Below are 21,713 nucleotides of genomic sequence, written 5' to 3'. Positions count from 1 at the left end.
GGGTGGAGCCCCCACGAGTGGGATTAGGGACCCCTGGAAACTCTCTCCCGCTCCTCCCGCCACGGGGGGACACAGTGAGAAGACGGCCATCTGTGAGCCAGGCAGCAGGCCCTGCCCGACGACAGCAATCTTGGGCCTGATCTCGGACTCCCAGCCCTCACTCCACTGCCCTCCTCCTGGGCAGAAGTGAGCTTTCTGGATTTGACATGCACGTTCCTCTGGCTGAGTTTCCCTCTCACTCTGCGACTTTCCAAGCTGGGAAGAGTTCTCAGCACAGTTTGGGGGCCTTGCCGAGCCCCTCAAATTCCAAGCCCACACAGTTCCCACCCCCAGACGTGGCAGCTGGATTGGGTTGGTCGGGTCACTCCGGGACAGCGGGTTCAGTTACAACGGACACTAGGGAGGAAGCAGCCCCAGCACAGCAGGAAGCGGCCACTTTCTTTCCACCAGACCTCCTGCTAACTTTCGGTTGCTCCCATCAAGTCCCCTCCCAGCCCCACTCGGGTCCAGAGCAGGACAGGGCACCAGAGTTCTGTTCTGACAGCTTTATTGACTGGGTGCGGAATCAGCTTGAGTACAGCCCGCGCTGCAGCCCACGGTCCAGAGGGCAGCCCCACTCTGTCCCTGGGGGGCAGCGGGGCCTGGCCCCTCCCCATCCTCCTGCTGCTCTGGACCTGGGGGCCTGGAAGGGGTGGGTGGTGTGGCCAGAGAGAGATCGCTGGAGAAGGCTGGGGGCAGGGCAAGGGTGTCCAGGTGAAGACAGGCTGCGTGTACCTCCCTCCACATCTGAGGGTCAGGCAGGAGTGCTAAGGACAGAGCCCCGGCCTCAGGACCCAGGGCTGGGGGCAGAGTTACGCACCCTCAGGTTTGGGCCTCTGACAGTGCAGCGATGTTGGAGTGTCTCATTAGGGTCCCCGTCCCACAGGGAGCTCGAGCCTGGGGAGGCCAGACCACATCCTGACTCTGGGGCCCTTAGGCCTGGCTTGCTCACCGCCCGAGTCGGGGAACACCTGCCCCCAGTCTCAAAGGCACCAGGCCGAGCGGGGCAGGTGGCCCCTGTGGTGTGCGCCTGCCTGCGTGCCCCCCAGGAACTCCCGAGCTGGGACTCCCCAGGCCTGCTCTGAGGGACACCAGAAAAGAAGCACAGCCTTTCCCACCCCACCCGGTCCTGCTCCCCGCCCGCTGGGCTCCACTGATGACGGACATGCAGCTAAGAGGCTGAGGACAGGGGTCTGCGGGGTGGGGCAGGGCCAGGGGGAGACCCAGAGCCCCAAGGCCTCCTGCTAGTGATGGGCGGCAGGTCCCAGGCGGAGGGAGCGCCCTGGAGGGGTGAGGCCTCCGGCAGACGCCCGAAGCAAAGGGAGCCAGACACCTCAGTTCAAGTCCTTAGTGACGCGTGCAGGGCTGAAGGGAGGACGAATCCTGGAGGTCGTGAGGCTGCCAGGAAGGGGTGGTGATGAGAAGCACAGGCGTGGGCACGCGACGGGCAGGCTCACTCAGAGTGGACCAGAGCCCCAGCTCCCTGCCCAAAGCCGAAGCCCTTGGGCCCGAAGTTTTTAGCATAGCATCCTGCAGAGAGAGCAGAGGGGTGAGGACGCCCCCCGCCACACCTCCCGGCCCTCCCACCGTAGCTCCTGCAACCGCAGCGCCTGGCCGGGCCCCGGGAGCAGCGAAGCCCGCCAGCGCTGCCCCCTCCACGTCCACTCCAACAGTGAGGAGGCTCTTGGCTCCACGGTGTGGCCATTCCCCTGCCTCTGAAATCCCAGGGGAAGCGTCATCTGCTGTCAGAGCTCTGGGCCGGGAGCCTGGAGCCCAGGCTCTGCCCCAGCCTGCCCTGATCTGCCCGTGACTCTGGCCAAGTCACTTCCTCCCCTGGGCTCCTCCTCAGCTCTAACAGGAAAGGGTCTCACTAGACGCTCTGGAACGGACTCTGAGGCCCGGAGTGGGTCTGCATCTGGCAAGGGCCTAACTGCTCGGCCCTCTGCCCCTCAGACCTCCAGGAAGGGAAGACGTGCAGGAGGGACCACCCACCTTTGCAGTAAATCTCGCCATCCTTGTCGGCCAGGGTGGTGGACTCGAGGCCTTTGCCGCACTTAGCGCACCGGAAGCAGGACTTATGCCAGGACTGGGGAGGGAAGGAGGCAGTTAGTGCTGCCCCCCAGCCGTTCCCCTAGACGTGAGGAAGGCACTCGTGAAGCCTGACCAGCCCCGCCGCTGGAGGGACCCCAACCCCCCCTCCTGGAGAAAGCGCTGGGTGGGCAGCGGCAGCAGGCAAGGGGTGGGGCCACCGCCAAGGCAGCTGCTCCCCAGCTCCCACCGTCAGGGCCGGTCCAGCCTCATCCTGACCATCCTGCCCGGGACCACTGGAGTGGGCGAGGGCTTCGGACCCGTCCTGGCATCACCGCCAGGTGCACGGCCTTCTCACCCCTCACGGGGAGACCGCTGCCGCCCTTGCAGCCGGATGTGAGGACCAGACAGACGGAGCCTGGCCACAGGGCAGGCTTTCATGATCCGCCAGGCCTCTGGATCCTAGAACAGGTGCCTGGTTTGCCCAAAGGCCGTCACCGCGGCAGGGGGGGTGGCGCAGCTGGGCAGGGGCCTGGCACAGAGGAGGCGCCCAGCACCACTGGAAGGAGAGAGGGTCCACGAGCTGCGCTGAACCCGCAGGGAAAGGCCAAGGAGCCTCGTTCCCTGGGGGCCACAGAAGCCCCTCGTGCTTCTACGAGGAGCTCAGAGGCAACACAGCCAACAGCCTCCGCGGGGAAGGTGGCCTGGGTCTGCACCCCTGGCGGGAGCCTGCCAAAGCCGGATCAGCCGCCAGCTCGGGCAGCGCAGCCAAGCGGGCTGACAGCTCTGCAGGACCGGGGAAGCCAGAGGCCGGCAGCAGCAGACGGGACAAAACAAGGCCTTTTAAGGGCAAAGAGACTCCCTCGAACGGCTGCCCGTGCCTGGGGTGGAGATGAGAGAGGAAACTGCACGCCCTCCGGTTTCCTGACAGCCAGACCCGCGCATGTTGCCTCCTGCCCGGTGCTCGAGGGGCCAAGGAGTCCGGGGCCCTGAGCAGGCTCCAGACCCCAGCGCCCCCAGCCCCCCAGCAGGCACCAGTGCTGGGTCTAGACTTGTCCTACGTGTGAGTTCCCCGTCCACCCCCCTCCCGGCCCCTCCTCAAGGTTGAAAAGCCTCGGAGGCCAAGGCGCAGGTCCAGAGAAGCTGCAGACAGTCTCCAGGCCCCGTGGCTGCACAGCTGACCGTGTGAGCCTGGCCAAGCCTCGTGTGAAGGTCCAGAAACCCCGTCCGGGCACCCATCCTGAATATGCCCCTTCAGTGGTCCCCGACTGCTGGTCCCAGGCTGCAAACCCTGACCCCTGCCCACAGCCTCTCTGAGGGAGGGGACCCCACTGTGCTTTGGTGACCTGGGCGGCTACTATGGGAATACTGGGGGGGAAGGGCAGGCGAGGCAGTTAGAAAAGATTGCCTCCCAGGAGGCTGTGATAGGCCTGAACCTTGGGAAGCTCTGCCCTGCGGGGACATGGGTGGGTTTCTGAGTCCACATCCTCTGAAACAGGATGTACGTGGATTTTCCAGTGGTTCTTAACATTTCTGGATCACAAATCTTTTTGAAAATCTGACAAATGCTATGGACTGTCTTCCCAGGGAGAGACAGGATCTCACAAAAGTCTGCATATTCTTTTCAGGGCTTGTGTCCACACACCCTGAGAGGTCTGCGGCCCCTGATTCTAGAGACACCCATAGATTGGCAGCTCGCTAGGAAGTGCCCGTAGGCGCTTAATAATCAGCTCCACCAGGAGTGAGGCTGTTGCGCTCGATCGGGAGGGATTCAGCCCCCTGGAGACTGGAAGGCACAGGGGACAAGCGAGCCCGGAGACAAAGTTTCCCCCTTCACGGTGGGCTTTGAAACGAAGGGAGGGAGTTGCAGCCCAGGGCTCGGGCTGGCTGAGCAGAGCTAAGGTCGCACTCGCAGAGCTCCGGAAGCCATGCTTCAGGAAGGGGCTTGGCCGGCCCGCGTCCCCACACCCCCCGCTGGCCCAGCAGCCGCCTTACCTTCCCAGCACCAATCACCTTCTCGGCGGCGTAGACGGCCTGGCTGCACCGTGGGCACCGCTCAGAGCCGCCGATCTTCTGGGCAAACTTGGCCGCATTGGGGTTGGTGGCGGGCCTGTGGCTGGGGCCCCTGCGTGGGGAAGGACGAGCGGTGACATGACGCACAGGCAGCAGTACGGGCGGGGGTCTGGCACCGTGTGGGCACCACCCCGCCTCCACCTGGCCCAGCCTGTTACAAGGCCGCGGCTGCCAGGGCCTGTAGGGTCACCTCCCACTTTACAGACGGACACACCAAGGGCCGGCACAATGTTACTCTCACCGGCACATCAGACTTCGCTCAGCCCCCCAGTTAAAACACTGGAGTCACAGAACACCTCGTTTGTTAGGAATTGCCCTCCTCTGTTCCCCATTCCTTTGGCCTGCCGATTATGAGAGTCTTTCCAGGAGAAATCTGTTGACCAATCACCCCCACTGGGGCACTGACCTTGGCCGAAACGTGGGAACTCATCCGTCACTTCCGTCCATCCCCCCAGGGCCAAGGAGCTGGCAGGCTGACCGCCAGCACCTCCACTCACAGCAGGTCAGTGGTCAGTGGGCGCTGGGGACCTAGTGACACCCCGTGATTCCGGGGAAGGGAACTGACGCCCCTGTGAGCAGGGGTGCAAGCTGGTCCGGCTCGGACACTCACTGGCTGTAGGGGCCCCCAGCAAGTCACTGAGACCGGCTGGGTTTTCTCATCTGTGGAAAGAAGAGACGGGACCCAACAATTCTTGGGGCCCCTCCCAGCTCTGACGCCATGAAAATATGGGCTGTGGCTCCGCCGTATAGGCAAGAGCCTGGGCTGTTTCATTCCCTGCTGGACCCCCGCTCCTCTGACTGGCCTGACACACAGTAGGTGCTTCTGCACCTGGGAGGGGTGTACTCACTCCTCGTGCCTGATGCCGAGCGACTCCCCCTGGTCCATGCTTAGCGTGCCCGCGCCCTGCCCGTAGCCGTAGCCCTTGGGCCCGTACTTCTTGCCATAGCAGGATTTGCAGTAAATCTCCTCGCCGTGCACGGCCACGGTGGTGCTGTCCAGATTCTTCTTGCAGACCACTGCAGAGGGAAGAGGGTAGGGGGAGTTGGTTCGCTGCAAGCATCCCGAGAGCCGAAGCTCTCTGGGACTCTGCACACATAATATCCCGATCTTTCAGGAGCCTGGTGACAGGGGTCAGGATGGCCAGGGAGCTGGGAGGAGAGAGGAGGGTATCTAAGGATGCTGGCCGAGCCGCCCCACACCTGGAACCGCGTGGGCCTTCCTTGGTCCTCTGCACCCTCAGAAGTCCCCGGGTTCAGTAGCCAAGAGCCTAGACTGACCCCAAGCCCCAGGAAGCCTGCTGGACCTTCACTCTGCCCTTGACAGAGAGATCATGTGTCCCGACAGAAGAGGAAAAAAAGAAAGGAAGGAAGAAGGGCAGGGCTTTCCTGCCTTCAGCGATGGGATCGAGAAGGGACACCCCTACAGGCTTGGGGGCAGGGGTGCAGGAGAAGTGATGCTCCCAGAGGGCAAGGGCAATATTTATTAAGCGCCCGGCATGGCGGGCTTTGAAATGAGATACAGGCTGTGCTCAACACGACAGCGAGATCTGCAATTTCTAATCTCAGAATCACTTTGCCACGGGAGGGACTGAGGTCAGATGCTGGGAAGAATTTCCTGACTCCAAGGCTAAGAGACTGGAATGGGATAAACTGGAAAGCCTGCGGGCCGCCTGTATCTTCCTGTGGATCTCAGAGCAGGGCTGTGCCCAGTGACCCAGAGTAAAACAGTTCGGAGCCCAGGGTCATGTAGAGTCAGCTGCCCAGAGCCCAATCTCTCTCCCTGCCCCTTCCCAGCCCACGTGTCCACTGGTAGATGCGGATGACAGCCTCCCCCCAAAAGGTGGCTGTGAGAATTAAATGAGCCCTCACCCAGGGAGTACTTAGCACAGTACCCTGTGCACAGTAGGTCATCATAAACGTCAGCTGCTCCTATAGTGTGATACAGAGCTGGTGCCGTGGGAACACAAGGCGGGGGGTCAGGCCTCCAAATATCGGCTTCCAACCTCCAAGTCCTTCTCTCAAGAGACCCAACTTCCCCTGCTTCTTTAGGTCTTGTCCTATGATTCTAATTGGGTCCCATGAAGGTCCTCAGATTTGGGATTCAGTGTGTCCACCTGGACCACATCCTCAAACCCGTGCTTCTGAAGATGGATTCCGGGGGAACCCCTGGAGGAGCCGGCCGCTCCTCCCTGCAAAGAGGTGCTCCGCTCAGCTCTGGTCAGCTTGCCATCCCCTTGCCTTCAGATTTTTTTTTTCCTCCGCTGTGTGGTTTATGGGATCTTAGTTCCCTGACCAGGCACTGAACCTGAGCCCTTGGCAGTGAAAGCTCCAAGTCCTAACCACTAGACGGCCAGGGAATTCCCAGCCATCCCCTTGCCTTTAAAGGCCGGCTCTCTGCCCCCAGGGCTCAGGTTGGAGATTTCAGACTAAATAAGGACCCTCTGGTCCCATCCCTGAGATCCCCACGTCCTTACGGCACTCAGGCGACCCAAATATGGACCTTCCCACCGCCTCCCTAGGGCTTGGCTCCCGGATGGAGGGAGCGGGCACAGCAGGGGGTGGGGCTCCAACATTCCTTCTTGGGTGGGAAGTCAGGAGTTGGCCTGGAATTGCTTCCCGTAAGACCCAAGAGGACCTGGAAATTCCAAGACCAGAGGGGAGGCAGAAAGTGAGACAGAACGGCGAGAGGAAGGGAGGTCTCCTCAGACCGACCTTGCCAGCAGGAGACCCAGGGGCTCAGCCCAGGGGAGACTCCAGGATCTACGACTGACCCCTCCAGACGGCCCCCTGCCTGAGCCCCAGCTTCTATAGGGGGACACCCCGACCTCACTGCCGGCTTCCGCTCTGCCTTGTTCTCCCAGAGGCCCTGGCTTCTGCCTTCCATCCCGGTCCAGTCTGGGTACCTGTAGGCTCCTCCCGAAACTCCATTAAGGGGAATTTTGAAGGAAGGCCTAAATCAATTTCTACCAAACCATGTTAAGCAAAAATCAAACAAACAGAAAAACTTAATTACGGGTTGGTTGTGTGCATTTGCTGGGAAAATGTACTCCAGATGCCACAGGGTAGAGGCAGCCCCAGGTGAGAGGCCAGGGCCCCCTCACCCCACCCAAAGACAGAGAGTAGTTCTCTGTTTCTGGAAGGAAAACCAAGGCCCACAGAAAAGTTCCAGCTCATAGAACCAGCCAGAAGCAGGGCCCGGCCGGAGCCCAGCCTGACCTCCAGGCCTGATTCTTCCCTGCCAGCCCAGAAGCCCTTTCGGGCGGGCCGGGCGTGGGACCACAGCCTGCGGCTGAGGGATGCTGGAGCTGGGGGCGCGCAGGGCTCTGAGAGCGCCCCGGTGCTCCGGGTCCTGGGGGGCAGCCCAGCTCCAGCAGCTGCCACCTCGGGGAGAGGCCAGCCCTGCTCTGCTTGCCCACAGGGCTGACCTGCCCCAGGTGGGAGCCGTTACCGCTCAGAGAAGCAGCAGCCTCGGGGCAGGTCCCTGCAGAGCCGAGCCCTCTTGCCTGCGGATGGGGACCGGTGGCCCCTCCTCACACCACCAGGCTGTACCCTGCAGGCCGAGCCCAGGGAGGAGGCTGCCCTCCCCGACCGTCTAGGGCAGTGTCCTGCGTAGCCCAGGCCCCAGGAAAGGGATCGTGGGTGCCAACCTGAGTAGGAACCAGAGGCAAGCACCAGGACGGTCAGAGGACCTTCTCTCGGGGACTCAGCCAGGCCTGGCCAGCAAGGGGCTGAGGTCCCTGATGCCACCCAGGCCCACACCCTGCTGGCCTTTCTCTGCCTCTGGATGTGAAGTTCCCCTGATTCCGAGGGTGATTCTGCATTCTTGATTCCAGCTGGACACTTAGGCCCACGTCACTGAAAGAGAAGTGACCCTCCTTCCACTCGTAAACACACCTGTGTGCCCGGTGCTGCTCTAGGCCCCGAGAATCAGCAGGTCGTGAAGATGCTCAGACAGGGGACATCCTCTAGCTCCGGTGCCCAGGAACTCCGCCGCAGCCGGAGACCCCAGAGACACAGGAGGCTGACCTACAGCTGCTAGTAGTCCTACAGCAGCCCTCCCCGCCCTGCTCCCCGGCCTGACCTCCCACAACTGTTTCTGGTCCTCTGCACCCCACCCCTGCCCCGGGCCTGCCTGTTCCTTCCTGTACCGCCCCCCACCCCGCATTCCTGGCTTCCCTGGACCTCCTGGCCAGCAGCCACTCCTCCACAGGCAGGCCTGCAGGCCTCCCCGCCCAGCTGGCCCGTTTCAGTCTGTGATTAAAGCAACATTTGAGGGCAGAGAGGGGTCCTTGGGGCCAGCAGTCTGGACCCTCTCCCTGGCCAGAGCCAAACCCTCTTATTCCCTCTGAAAAAAATAAACAGCTCGAAAAGTCCTGAGTGCAGTGAACTGCTGATTACAGGACGCTGCTGTGGGCGGCCTCCTCCGGGCTGGACGCCAAGGGCCCCACCCAAGCTTGCTGGCCGCCCGCAGCCCTCGGTCAGTCTCAGCGGCCGGAGGCTGTGGCTGCACGGGGCGGGGCTTCCGGCTGCTCCGCCCACAGCAGGTGGGCGCTGGTGCTCATCCAGGGGGCAGGTGGCCCTTGGCCTGTCTGGACCCTGCTCCGGACCACGAACTCCTGAAAGCAACGCAGCCAAGCTCTCCCGACTCCGCTTGTGTGAAGCCGGGGGCACGGGCCCGACTCCCAGAGCCCCAGACAGGCTGAGATGCCAGCCGCTGCTGAGGGGTCCTCGAGCCACACCATCTTGCCGGGGATCCCCCAGGGCCGTGTGTGTGTGTATGTGTGTTTATGTGTGGGGTGTGTGTGCGTGTGTGTGTGTGGTGTGTGTGTATGTGTTGTGGTGTGTGTGTGTGGTGTGTATGTGTGTGGTGTGTGTGCGTGTGTGTGTGGTGTGTGTGTGTTGTGGTGTGTATGTGTGTGGTGTGTGTGCGTGTGTGTGTGGTGTGTGTGTGTTGTGGTGTGTATGTGTGTGGTGTGTGTGCGTGTGTGTGTGGTGTGTGTGTGTTGTGGTGTGTGTGTGGATGTGTGGGGTGTGTGTGCATGTGTGTGTGTATGTGTTGTGTGTGTGTGGTGTGTGTATATGTTCTGTGTGTGGCATGTGTCTGTGTATGTGTGGTGGTGGTTGTGTGTGTTGTATGTGTGTGTATGTATGTGAGCATGTGTGTGTGTACGTGAGCATGTGTGTATGTGTGTGTGTATGTGTGGGATGTGTATGTGGTATGTGAGCATGTGTGTATGTATGTGTGTGGTGTATGTGTATGTGTGTGTGTGGTGTGGTGTGTGTGTGGTGTGGTGTGTGTGTATGTGTGGTGTGTGTATGTGTGGTGTATGTGTGGTGTGTATGTATGTGAGCATGTGTGTATGTGTGGTGTGTGTGTGTGTATGTGTAGTGTGTATGTATGTGAGCATGTGTGTATGTGTGTGGTATGTGTGTGTATGTGTGGTGTGTGTGTATGTGTGTGTATGTGTGTGTGTGTGTGTATGTGTGGTGTATGTGTGGTGTGTATGTATGTGAGCATGTGTGTATGTGTGGTGTGTGTGTGTGTATGTGTGGTGTGTGTATGTGTGGTGTGTGTATGTGTGGTGTGTGTGTATGTGAGCATGTGTGTATGTGTGTGGTATGTGTGTGTATGTGTGGTGTGTGTGTATGTGTGTGTATGTGTGCATGTGTGGTGTGTATGTATGTGAGCATGTGTGTATGTGTGTGGTATGTGTGTGTCTGTGTGTGTCGGGGAGCTGCTATCATTTACTGAACACTCACAACTGCTCCACCTGCTTTGCTTGTTTTCCGAGCCCCTTCCCTGTTGATTCTCTCCCCCCACCCCCCTGCCGCCCTGAGGTAGGTGCCGTTATCCCCCCCATAACACTGAGGAAACACAACCAGAGAGAAACCGAGTAACCTGCCCATCACCACGCAGAGAACAAAAACAGAATTCACATCCAAACCCTGACCAACTGGTTCTGAAACCCAGAGCTTAACCCCACACAGTCCCTGCCTCCCCCTCTGCCTGGGCTCAAGGAGAACGCAGGTCACCTCTTCTCCTAACCCGGAACCTCGGCTCTGTCGCAACGAGCCCCGGCACTCAGGAAAACGGGGAGGCTCCCTCCGTCCGCCACTTCCTGGGCCGGGAGCTCCGAAAGGCTGCCCGGCCGGGGCCGTGGCCAGTGCAGCACCGCGGCCTCTGCCTCCCCCGGACCCCCCGACAGCTCCCGGCTGGATGGTGGCCGCTGCCCCACTTCCTGTTCATCCAGGCTGTGATCGCAGCAGGTCTGGGTCTGCCTGTCGGGACGACGTCCAGGAACCTCCTGCTCATCCCCCTCTTACCCCAGACTGTCAGGCGGGGATGGGCAGTGAGGGGAAAGGCCTCGGGCTGCAGGCGCAGGGGAGGGAGAGCCCAGCTCCTCCCTAGACGCAGCTTCCCGTGAGGCTGCTGCCTTGAAAAAATGTTTTTTTAATTGAAATATAGCTGATGTACAGTATTAGATAAGTTTCAAGCGTACAACATAGTGATTCACCACTTTTAAAGTTATGCGCTTATAGCTGTTATAAAATACTGGCTATATTCCCTGTGCTGTATAATATATCCTTGTAGCTTATTTATTTTATACATCGTAGTTTGGACTTCTTAATTCCCTTCCCCTATCTTGCCCTCCCCCTCCCCACTAGTTTGTCCTTTGCATCTGTGATTTCTGTTGCCATTTAACAAGGGGTAATCTGGGTCCAAAGACTGATGAAACTTTGGGCTAAAGGTGTCTTCCTCTTAAATGCCAGGATCGTGGCAGGGAGAGAAAGAAGAGAGAGTGGGTGGAAAGTTTTCCCGACCTGAGTCTTTCCTGCCTGGCGCTCAGCCCCTGTGCCTCCGCCACCCCCTCCCCTCAGAAAACAGCTTCTGAGGAACAAAGAGGCCCTGAAGTGCTTCCCTGCTCAGCTGCGTGCCAGCCAAATGTCAAGCTGTTTACCTCCCGTGGGGTCAGTTCCCAAGGGTGTCGACAGGCCCATCCAGTCCCCATGGCAACAGCAGGGCCTGGGAGGGGTGCGTACTCACTGCACAGGAAGCAGGATTTGTGGAAGCTGCTGCCTTCGCACTGAACCTCTTCAGCGAAGTACACGGTCTTCTGGCACACCCCACACTTCTTACCTCCTCCCCAGTTCGGCATTCTGAAAGTGGACGCGGAAACGGGAATTAATTCCCCGGGGAGATGGAGACACAGATGGCCCACAACAGAACAGCCAGGGACAGAGGCCAAGGGGGGAGCTGGGGGGGGGGGGCAGAGCCTTCCTTGAATGGCAACTTGGGGGCTTCCCACCCCAGAGCCCACAGGTGATCGCTGAGCAACCACTGTGTTTTCAGCCCCGTGCCCATCATTCTAAAGGATACACACAAGCACAAGATACAGGCCATAACAGCAGTAACGACAAACCATCTGCTACATGTGTCCACACGGATGAATCTCACAAAGATGAATTTGGAGCAAAAGAAGCAGATAAGCTAGAACTCATAAAACACAAATTATCTGTGTCAGGCCCGCAAGCAGGCAAAATTCTATCGTCAAGGGAGGGACCCATGGGTGGGAGAGTTATAAAGAAAAACAAGGGAATGAGTATCACAAACTACTGTCTTAGATTTGTTACCTCAAAGAGAGAAAAAGGGGGCCACCAAGGGGGCTGCTAAGCCACCAGCCATGTGTGGTCATCACACAGAGGCTCCCTTTGTAATTATTCTTTGAACTACACATGTAGGTTTTATACGCTCTTTTGTATGTAAGATATAGCTCACCAAAAAAACCATTCTTTTTTAAAGCAGGAGGCAGGCACACCATTAGAATGGGGGGAGGTGGGGGGCTTTTGCAAAATCAGATTTTCCAGCACCAACTCTGACCCGATGAATCATGACCTCTGAGGATGAGGTACAAGAACGTGAATTTTTAACAAGCGCCCAGGTGAGTCCGAAGGAGGCGGCCTGGGACAACACTGAGATGCTCTAGGTATTGGTTCTGAGCTGGGGTCCTGATGCCAGATGGGTTTGGTCCAGTCCTGACCCTACCACTCACTGGCTGTGTGTACCTTGAACAAGGTAGCTGGTCTTTCTAAACCTTGATTTCCACATCTGTAAAACGGGGATAAAAGCAAAAGCTACTTCGTAGATCATTTCCAGGGATTCAGTGAGTCACGGCGTGTCAAAGGCGCGGCTCAGCGCCTGGCACATGCTGAGTGTGCGGTGACCATTATTAGTGCAAGAATCCAAGGCACAGGGGAGGCGACACTGCAGGTCAGAGCCCGAGTGGCACAGACACAGATGCCCGCAGTGCCCGAGATCAGGGAAGGCCCATCTCAACCACTCTCAACAGATGGCTGGCTGCGGGGGGACGGTGACCCTTCCCGCTCTTTGGACAGAAGTGCACGGGGTGGGGGTGGGGGGCTTTATGGGGGGCGCCGGCGACTGCGGGTACGAGATGGGTGATGGGGTGAGTAGGGCTCAGGGTGCTCGGAAATGGAGGGTGGGCAGGTGAGAGGCAAACCCCCCGGGACGTGCGTCATGGAAACACCAAACGCAGGGATGGGGCATCCAGAGCCCACCCTCTTGGTACCAGGGATGTGCCGGCAGCTAAAGAGTCAGGGTCTAGGGCAGAGGGGACGTGGTCTCCACTGCCCGGAGCTTCCCATCTGACGCGGTGTAGGGACAAAACTTGCCATCCCGAAACATCTCTCTGTCCTGCAGATTATTTCAAGCTGAAAACAATCAAGGCCCAAGAGACTCGGGAAGAAACTTTGACCTTCCCCCAACTGCCTAAAAGAATTTCGATAGAGGGCCTGTTCCCCAAACAGAGCTATCGCCAGAGATCTCTGCAAAGAACACGGGCCTGCCGGGTGTGGTGGGAGGGTCGGCAGGGCCTGGAGACCAGAGTCCTCTCTGTCCCATTGTGTCTGCCGGCTCAGCAAACACTCGCTCACCAAGCATTTGCTTTTCCATCTCCATGTAAATTGCCTTCCTCCCCTTTGATGTCCCAAACCACTACCTCCAACTTCCTCTTTTGTCTTTAGCTGAAGATGGTATTTAAGGTGAGGGTTTCAGCCACTTTGGGAAGTTACTCAGTTTTTCTGGGTCTCTCCCATGTAGACATGTTCTTGAACTTTGATTTTCTCCTGTTCATCTGTCTCGTGTCAATTTAATTTTTTTCCAGTCAGAAGAAGCTAGAAGGGTGGAGGAAAATTCCTTCCCCCCCGGACAGTGGACACAGGTCTCCGCTCAAGAAGAAGGTCCAGTCGAGGTTCACTACCAAGTTCCCTGCACACAGGTGTTCATACAGGTGTTCAATAAAGCGGCTCCCCTAATAGTGAGAGCCACAGCTGGGCCATGCCCTCCATCTCTGCAGAGCCCGAGGCCCTCACAATGCTCAGTGGGTATGTGCGGGATGAGAGCAGGCCCCACGTGGGGAAGGGGTGTTGGTGACACCAGTTCCCGAGGACCCAGGCTGGAATACTATCGAGACCGTGGGAATCTCCAGCAAGGCTTTGTCGGAGTGGACTAGTCAGTCACTCTTCACTGCCTCTGCTCTGTCCTCCCGTATCCTGAAAGCTGGGGTTCCTCTGGTCCCACCCTGGTTCCTCTCTCCCCCCAGTCTCCTTTGGTCCCACTGCACCTGAGGTCACCCCTGCCAAGGACTTCCATTCATCGCTGACCTTGACCTCTGCCCTGAGCCCAGGTTCATACACCCGGTTCCACGGGAGCACCTCCACCTGGATGGTCCATGAGCACCTCGATTTCAACACGAGCCACCTGAACTCATTACCTTTTCTCTGTAACTTGTTCTTTTTCCTGACTTGTCCATTTTTTGCTGCTGGAACCCCAACCATTCTCTCCAGCACTGAGGAATCTTATCCCAAACCCTAGAACGGGGAGATTGTCCTCCTCTCGCGGCTGCACCTGCTCTGTGCCCCCTTTACCTGCTCACCCCAAACCCTGACATCCCTGCCTCTCCAGGCCTCTTCCCACTCACCTTCACTCAGCTGGCCCACGACCCCCTCAGAGGGGGCACCACGCTCCAGTCCCCTTCTCCTTGGGAACCATCCTGATTTTCAGCCAGGGCACATGGCCTGGACCTAAGCTGACCAGCCCAGGTTACCAGCTTGCGGATGGGCCAGCTATGCATTTCAGGCCAAGGAGACAGAAGGGAGTTCCGGGGGCTCTGGAGAAGAAAACATCCTGATCTTCAGAGAGAACGTCCTGGAAGCAAGCCCCCCTCCCCTGAGTGAGGAGGGGGAGCCATGGGCTCCGGGGTTGTGGTTCCAAGGGGGACCAGCCGTCCCAGGATGAAGCTGACAGCAGGGAAGGCAGAGCTGAGAAAAGTAGCAAGGGAGCTGCCCTGACATCGCTGAGCCACAGGACAAGGCCAGACGTCATGCTGACCAGTCTCCAGATTCTCCAGTTAAACAAACTAAGACGCTCCCCTGCTGTTTAAGCCAGTTACCCTACACCTGAATGCATCCCCAGAGAGGACAATTCCGGCCACCCTGCTTCTGGAATCCCCCCCCAGCCCCCCCTGCTCCCCCCCCCCTCCGCAGACCTTCTTGGCACAGAAGGGGACGCTCACTCCTCACCCTGAGAGCCTCCCCAGAGTACCTTCCCAGCTCCGTCTCCTGCTATACCGCCCCTCACACATCCTCAGGGTTGGTGATTTAATTGCCCCAGCCCGGGGCCAGGCATGTGGAAGCCCTCAGTCGAAGCCTGTGCGTTGGGATGCGGGAGGCTGGACGGGGCGGACGCCCACCGTCCTCACCCACGCGGGTCTGGACGGGCCGTCGACCTGCACAGGGCGGGCCTTCCCCTCCCGGGCTCCGGGCCGTCCACGGCTCATGAGGCTTCCGCACTTCCCACACCCCCAGAGGACAGGACTTCTCTAACCCCAAGCGGCCCTGCTCTGCCTCCTCAAATAACCCTCGAGGCCCGAGCTCCCGGAGCCCCAGGGCCAGCCCCATCCCCAGCCTCTGAGGCCCCGCCATTCCTGTCGCCCCTCTGCCCTGCTGAGCCACAGCTGGGCGCTGCAAACCATGAAGGACAGTCGGGTGGGAGGAGCAAAGTCGGTACCATCTGCCTAACCATCAGCCACCTCCCTGCCCCCCGCCCTTGCTGCAGAGCCCCCTTCTAATCAGGCATCCACCGCTCCACCGAGTGACCCCAGGGAGGGGCTCAGGGCAGAGCCCAGACCCCTGAGCCACCTGGCGACTCCAGTCCCTGCGGGGCGGTGCAGGGACGGCCACCGAGGGGGGAGCCCTGGGAGAGGTTCTGGTTCACACGGAGCCACGCGGCTTCTCTGACGAGGTGACTGGACGCGACCCCCAAACCCCTGCCCGCGGCACCCGGCAGACAGCCTGCCCTGAGTCTGCTGACCTACTGTGTGCCTGGCAGTCTGCAAACACCATCCACTTCTCCTGGCGACCTGGGGCTGGGGACACGCCCGTGACACAGGTGAAGACACAGGGCTGGGGAGGTCAGGCCACCCCCCTGCGGTCACCAGGCTGTAGGAAGCAGAACTGGGATCCAGCCGGCTCCAGCCACCCAATCACTGTGCTGGTGCCATCGACGCCCTCCAGCCCCGAGGACGCCCCTAAGGGAGGAGGCGTCCCCTACCCCGTAGAGCGGAGCTGCTGCCAGCGGTGTTTTGCTCCCGACACAAAAGCCCTTCTCCCTCGTGGAGACCCACATATCCAACAGGCCGTCCTTGTTCTCCCTGGCTCCGGGTCAGGGGCCCACATCCAGCAGGGCCCAGGGAACCAGGGGCAGGGCAGGATGGGCGAAATCCGCCTGGGGCGCCTCCCGGCTGGGCCACTCCTCAGCCAGGCCACTTGGTGGGGGGTCCCCTTCGGGAGCCCAGAGAAGGGACAGGGCCCGGCGCCTTGGGGAGAAGCGCGGTGACCGTGTCCACTGCCAGGAGGTCCCGCGCAGCCCCGTGGACAGGTTCCCCTCCCCCCGCCCACGTGAGGACCCCTCCAAGGGATCTACGGGTGGGCGGGGGGAGTCTCAACTGGGGGAGCCCCGGCCGCCTCCTTCCCACGGGGACGGGGGGGCTCCTGCTCCGCCCCCCCTTCCCACCAGCCCCGTCTTTTCATCAGCCAGACTCCGCGGACAGGAGGCCCACTGCCTTAAAAGGAAACTGTTTCTCAGACCTTCTGGAGTTCCTATAGGGACGCCCGGCTCCTTCTCAGCTGCCTTCTCAGTTCTGAGGACAGAGGCCCTGCAGCCGACGGGGAGGAGAGATGCTCTCTGGGTCAGAGTTCAGGCGGCTCAGTTCAGAGGTCAGGAAAAAGGGACCTGGATTCATCCCTTCCCAGCTGAACGATCAAGTTACTTTCCTGTCTGAGCTTTGATGTGGTTGTCTCTAAATCGGAACATCCACTGACTCCTTAAGTTGTTGTTCTGAGGATCAGGAAAGAAATTATAAAGCGATGGCCCAGGGCCTGGTGTGCTGTAAGGGCTCACTCCTGATGACCACCCGCAGGACGAGCCCAGACGAGGGCCAGATGTCCGTTCTCCTCCCCAGCCAGGCCACGTCTGGGAGGAGCAAGGCCTGAGAAGTAGCAAGTCAAACAGGGACCTGGAATCCCTGACTTAGGGACGAGTGCCCTGCCCTTCCTTGGGGTGTAATCACCCCGGCACCCCAGATGCAAGCAGAGACCTGTCTTAACATCAACTCTTTTGTCTTCTGCTCTGGGTGACCAAGAAGCTTTGCTGTCCCTGTGATCACATCAGCCACTCTGTGTTTGCAGTGGGTTCCTCCAGAGAGTTCTGGTTCGTCCCACTTCACATGTCGACAATCTCGATAGAGAACCAGGCTTCAATTTTCCGCTGAATGGCTGGAAATACCTGGGAAGCTATTTACCGGAAATGCCAGGATCCAGGGCCGGTCGGAAGCTAGAAGCCCGGGACTGAACTCTTCCGACGAGCGGCCGGCTCAGTCTGCTGCCCCCTCCTTCTTGTGCAGCTGTCTCATCAGATCCTCTGTCTTGAGAGCAGAGACCCAAGACGGGGCTCACAGGGCAGCAGAGGGAGAAGCGGACACAGGGCAACACTCCCACGTTCACCCCACATCTTGTGAAAGTCGGGCTGAGGTGACGGTCCAGTGTGGTCAGGTTTCAAGTTTCAGAAACCATCTCAGAGATGCTCAACCCTTAACCGCTGGCTGCCAGCGTCTGAGGGAAGGCCTCCTCTCCTCAAATCAATGGTTTGACTTGACAGTCCACGCCATGTCTTTATTTCTCCAGTGGAAAACCCTCACCTCTCCCGTTCCAAAACCTCTTGCTCCCCAGGGCCAAAGGGTGACTTCTGGGCACAGAGTTCAGGTCCCCACCCACGCAGTCTGGCAGAGACCTATCAGGTGTCTGCCTACTTAGAGTCACCTGGCCGTGTGGTATCCAGCCAGGTACACAGGGGAGCTGTCACCCTTTCCAGCTCGCTGCTCAGCCCCTTCCTCCCCGCACCCAGGTCAGGAGGGCAGCCAAGGCGGGGGTCGGGGGCACCCCGCCGCTCAGGGTTCAGAGCCCAGGTCTTAGAGGTGCCACCTGAGAGCCCGGCAAACAGTCCTGCCTTGAAAGGAATGGTCACTGCTGGGGGGACGAAGGGCCAACATGCGGTACAAGCCCGGCCTCAGCTTCACGGGATTTCTTGGGAACCCTGCACGTGACTCAGCCTCTGGGAGAAGCCGGCCGGCACCGCTGCTCCGCGATCCCTCCAGACCCCACGGTTCCCAAAACTCAACTGTCACCCTGGCTCCCTCTCTCCCTCCCTGAGTTCTGTCTTTTCAAGTCCAGGCCCCGAGGCCCTTGTGGGGCAGTGGGCTGGGGTGGTGCCTGTCCCCCAGCGCCTCCGTATAACAGAGCGTTCCACCCCCGGGGTTCAGAAGTCCAAAGGTCAACCAAGGTACAAATGGGGTTCTAGAATTCATTTTAAGTATTTCCAAACTGTCACAGGAAGTCCTATATCATAACAAGATCTCACAGACTAACCAACAGATAACTGTCTTTGCTTGTGTCTGGAACCATGTCACCTTAGTAACAATTGGTTACCCATGCTGGAAAGGTCTGAACGATTTTCCAGGATTAATTTTTAAAAAGCAAAAACAAAACCCATGAGCCCTTAGACCTTATAAAACAGGCTGTTTGCAGCTGACGTCTCGGGAAGCCCCTGCCCCCCCGCGGCTCCTGTATAAAGACAGCCGGGAGCACTGCAGAGGGGGTGTGCTCGCCGGGTTGGTGGGTCGGGCGGGGGCCGAGCCTGTGATCCACTGTCGCTGCAGGAATCAGGCAGTGCCTCCAGCCCCTGGGAAGAGGTGGAAATGCTAGCTGCCTCGGTGTTTACACTCCTTACCATACATGGGAATCACTCAGTGCTGACGTCAGACAAATTCCTGGGTAGCTGCGTAGTGCGGCCCCATCACCACCACAGAAATTCCTGCCCACTGGAAACCGCAGCAGAGCTGCTCCTGCAGGTACCCAGCAGTTCCCTGACCTCACCCCCAGCTCCACTGTGTGTGTGTGTGTGTGTGTGTGTGTGTGTGTGTGTGTGTGTGTGTGTCTTTTCCTGAAGCAGGCTCTTTCCCAGGCTTCCTTTCTTTCCTGCAAACCCGGCACCAAAATTCAAACACGCATCAGACCTGGTGAAAGCGTATCACCTGGGACCCAGGCCCCGACTTCCAGAACGGCCCCCTCCTCCTCCCCATCCATGCGGCAGAGGAAAGACCGAGAGGTTGTGAGTTCTAACGAGACTCCATCCACGTTCACACGGCGAAGCCACATCTTCCTTAAGTAGTTTATGAGCCGCCATAAAGCTCTTTGTAACGCGAATGACTGGGCGGGGGTGTGCAAGGAGTCTGCCTGTGTCTGAATGGCAGCTGCAACCCCCAGCAAGTTACTCATCACCTCTGAGCCTCAGTTTCTTCGTCTGTAAAATGGGGAGCGTCCGTCCCCACCTCACAGACTGTCCCAGATAACACACACGTGGAGGACGCAGGCCAGTCCCTGGGGCCCAGCAAGCACAGACATCTGCCTACTGTGCTGTCTGGGAAGGGCCAGCTCTGACGCTTGTTCTCCGGTTCTTATTTGCCAGAACGCCCGAGTGGTGGCAACTGGTGAACCTTTATTCTCACCAGCGCCTCAGAATGTTTAATGCAGGATTCCTCTGTCCTTTTCCAGCCAACTTTTCACAATAAGCCAGCTTACAGAAATATCTAAACTCCAGCAGCCTCTCAAAAAAGCCTTCCCAGTTTGCCTTCCCACCAGGAGACCCAGAGTAAATAGAAGCCATCCCTCTCCTCCCTGACCTGGGCCTCAAGCCCACTCACAGGAGTGCCGGCGAGCACCAGAGCACCCCGTTTGCAAGCTTCACACACGGCCGGTAGGGCAGCTCAGCGAGCCGCCCACTCCTACCCCCTTCATTCACCAAATATTTACCACTCGCCAACCAAGTGCCAACACTACACTCCCGGCCAGGGAGGACTCAGCAGCTCACCAGCAGGCAAACGTTTGCCTTGAGAAAAGAAAACACCTGGGCTGGGAAGGCAGGTGCTGGGACGGCCCAGAGGCAAAGGCCGTGGCCCTGCTGTGCTTCCCGTTTTATTAGCAGCCCCGCAGCAGAGGTGGTGGGCCGGCTCTTCAGTTTCTCCTCTGCGTCCCTCACCCCCCAGACCCTCCATAGCGGTAGTGCTGCCCCTCCCCCTCCCTGGCCCATGCTCTGCAGGATAAACTTCCTTCCTCGTGTGCCTGTCCCCCCCCCCGGATTTCCTCCCCGCGGGACTGGGCCATTCCCTGGGAGGCTGTGGGCAGTACAGGGCTGGATCCAGCCACAAGGCGGTCTCTCTGGAAAGAGCCCGAGCCCACCTTGAGCATCAGGAGGCTGAAAGTGAGCAGCGGCAGGGGCACAACACCCCGTCCCCAGGTCCCACCGGGAGAAACCCCCAGCCTGCACTCTGAGCTCCTCCAGCCTCCTCGGCGTCTGGGCGGGGGGGCAGGGGAAAGGCTGCGGCAAGGCCCAGGGACAAGACAGCAGCTGGCCCCTCTGGGCCCCAGGCCTGTGTCACGCCCTCCCCGTACCACCCCCCAAAGAAGCTGAGCATGAGAAGCGAAGTCCCCTGTCCACGGTCGGCTGAGTACTCAGGGTCAGTCAGGGCCACACTTTCCACGAGAGCGCGCTGGACCGGCCGGAGCCGCTGGGACAGGATGACCAGGTGAAGCCCCTCAGCTGGGGGGGGCTGCCCACGCATCCACGCCCCGGAGCAGGGGTGGCGGCCAGAGCCCAGGCCTCCAGGGAAGGGCTGAGCCCGTGCACCCTCCCGCCTAGACCCAGGTCTTGATCAGAGCACAACAAATGGGACAGGCGTTTGCAGAATATTCTGCGGCCTGTGAGAGCAGATACAACGCCTGCCTCGAGGCGGCTTGCTGGGTAACATACTGCAGCTTGCTTCAAGTGTGCCGGTAGCAGCCCCGTCCTGCTCCCCGGCCTTCAGGGACTGAGGCCACCAAACACTGCGGCTTCCTTCAGGCTGGGGTGATGGTCCCCACGCAGCGCCAAGACAAGGGGCGAGGGGGGGTGTGAACGTGGTGGGGGGTGACCGGGGACGGCTGCCATCTGGTCCTTTCCTAAAGGTGAAACTCACACCTGGGCTCGGGGCACAGCTCGGGGCACAGGCGGGCCCTGAACCTGGATGTTCCCCCACCCTGCCCGCGGCACGCTGTCCAGGGGGCAGGCGGTGGGTGGCACGGCCGCCCTCATCCCCCGCTGTACAATGAGCTCAGTGCGCGCGCAGAATCGCCGATTGTTCCGCCGCGGGACGTGCAGGTGGTGGGGAGACTGGCCGTCCCGGGTCAGGGGCACGTGGGGGCCCTTTGTGTCCCGGGAGCCCGGGGCGGGGAGGAGTCCCGCGCCTCCTGGAAAGAGAACCAACCGCCGCCACTTCTCCCCCCTCCGCGGCCCGCGCCGGCCCCGGCCGCCCCTTTTCCTTGCGACCCTCCTCGCAGCTTCCCGGGCGGCGGCGGGGCCGGAAGGCCGGGGGCGCCCTGCGCGCGGCGGGGCCGGGGCGCACTCACCTGGCGGCGGCTGGGCACTCGGCGTTGGCGGACGGCGGGCGGGCGAGCGGCAGGGCAGCGCTCTGGAAGCGGGGCTGGGCGCGCCCGGCCCGCGCGGCGTTTTGTTCCGCTCGGGGAGGGCGTGTCCGGGCCACGCCAACCAGTGGGCTTTGCACACTGCACCACACCGGCGCCGATGTCACCGCACCGGCGCTGATGTCACGGCGCAGTCCCGCAGCGCGGCCCCCAGGCCGGAGGCGTCCCGGCTGCGCCCTGGGGACCCCCGGTGCGCCCCGCCGCGGAGGAAGCAGCGGCTCACACGTGCCCGGAACTTCTCAGGGGTTCCCAGCAGCCTAATACGAGGGTGGAGACACATGATCCAAGAGATAAGACTCCTGATAAACTTGTGCCACAAGAGAAAGTGTGGGGGGACGGGAGGTGGTCTCGCGTTTGGTGTCCTGGTGGCAGGGTGTCACATGGGGCGCCGGGGTAAGATAGGCCAAGCTCTGATCCCGCCC

At 60.1% G+C, this 21,713-nt stretch overlaps 1 protein-coding gene across 1 annotated transcript; it reads right to left on the bottom strand.

The window, feature by feature from the left end:
- Window positions 1–530: 530 nt before the first annotated feature.
- On the bottom strand, window positions 531–21,359 carry CSRP1 (cysteine and glycine rich protein 1). The gene is made up of 6 exons (XM_082393184.1): window positions 21,217–21,359; window positions 11,186–11,298; window positions 4,989–5,157; window positions 4,063–4,192; window positions 2,032–2,125; window positions 531–1,569 (listed from the first exon to the last, which is right to left on the bottom strand). Exons 2-6 carry the CDS (start codon window positions 11,295–11,297, stop codon window positions 1,493–1,495), a joined length of 582 nt encoding a protein of 193 aa, XP_082249310.1. The 5' UTR covers window position 11,298; window positions 21,217–21,359; the 3' UTR covers window positions 531–1,492.
- Window positions 21,360–21,713: the final 354 nt, after the last annotated feature.

The sequence above is a fragment of the Balaenoptera borealis genome (assembly GCF_965194805.1).
Source record: "Balaenoptera borealis genome assembly, chromosome: 1".
In the NCBI taxonomy this organism is placed as follows: Eukaryota; Metazoa; Chordata; class Mammalia; order Artiodactyla; family Balaenopteridae; genus Balaenoptera; species Balaenoptera borealis.
Note: the sequence above shows the minus strand (reverse complement) of the source record. Positions and strands in the feature narration are given on the sequence as shown.

Coding starts and splice junctions, on each gene's coding strand:
- CSRP1 (XM_082393184.1), bottom strand. CDS start 11,297: ATGCCGAACTGGGGAGGAGGTAAGAAGTGTGGGGTGTGCCAGAAGACC. Junction 5,158..11,185: donor CAAATCCTGCTTCCTGTGCA/GTGAGTACGCAC, acceptor TTCCCTCTGCAG/TGGTCTGCAAGAAGAATCTG. Junction 2,126..4,062: donor AGGTGATTGGTGCTGGGAAG/GTAAGGCGGCTG, acceptor TTCCCTCCCCAG/TCCTGGCATAAGTCCTGCTT.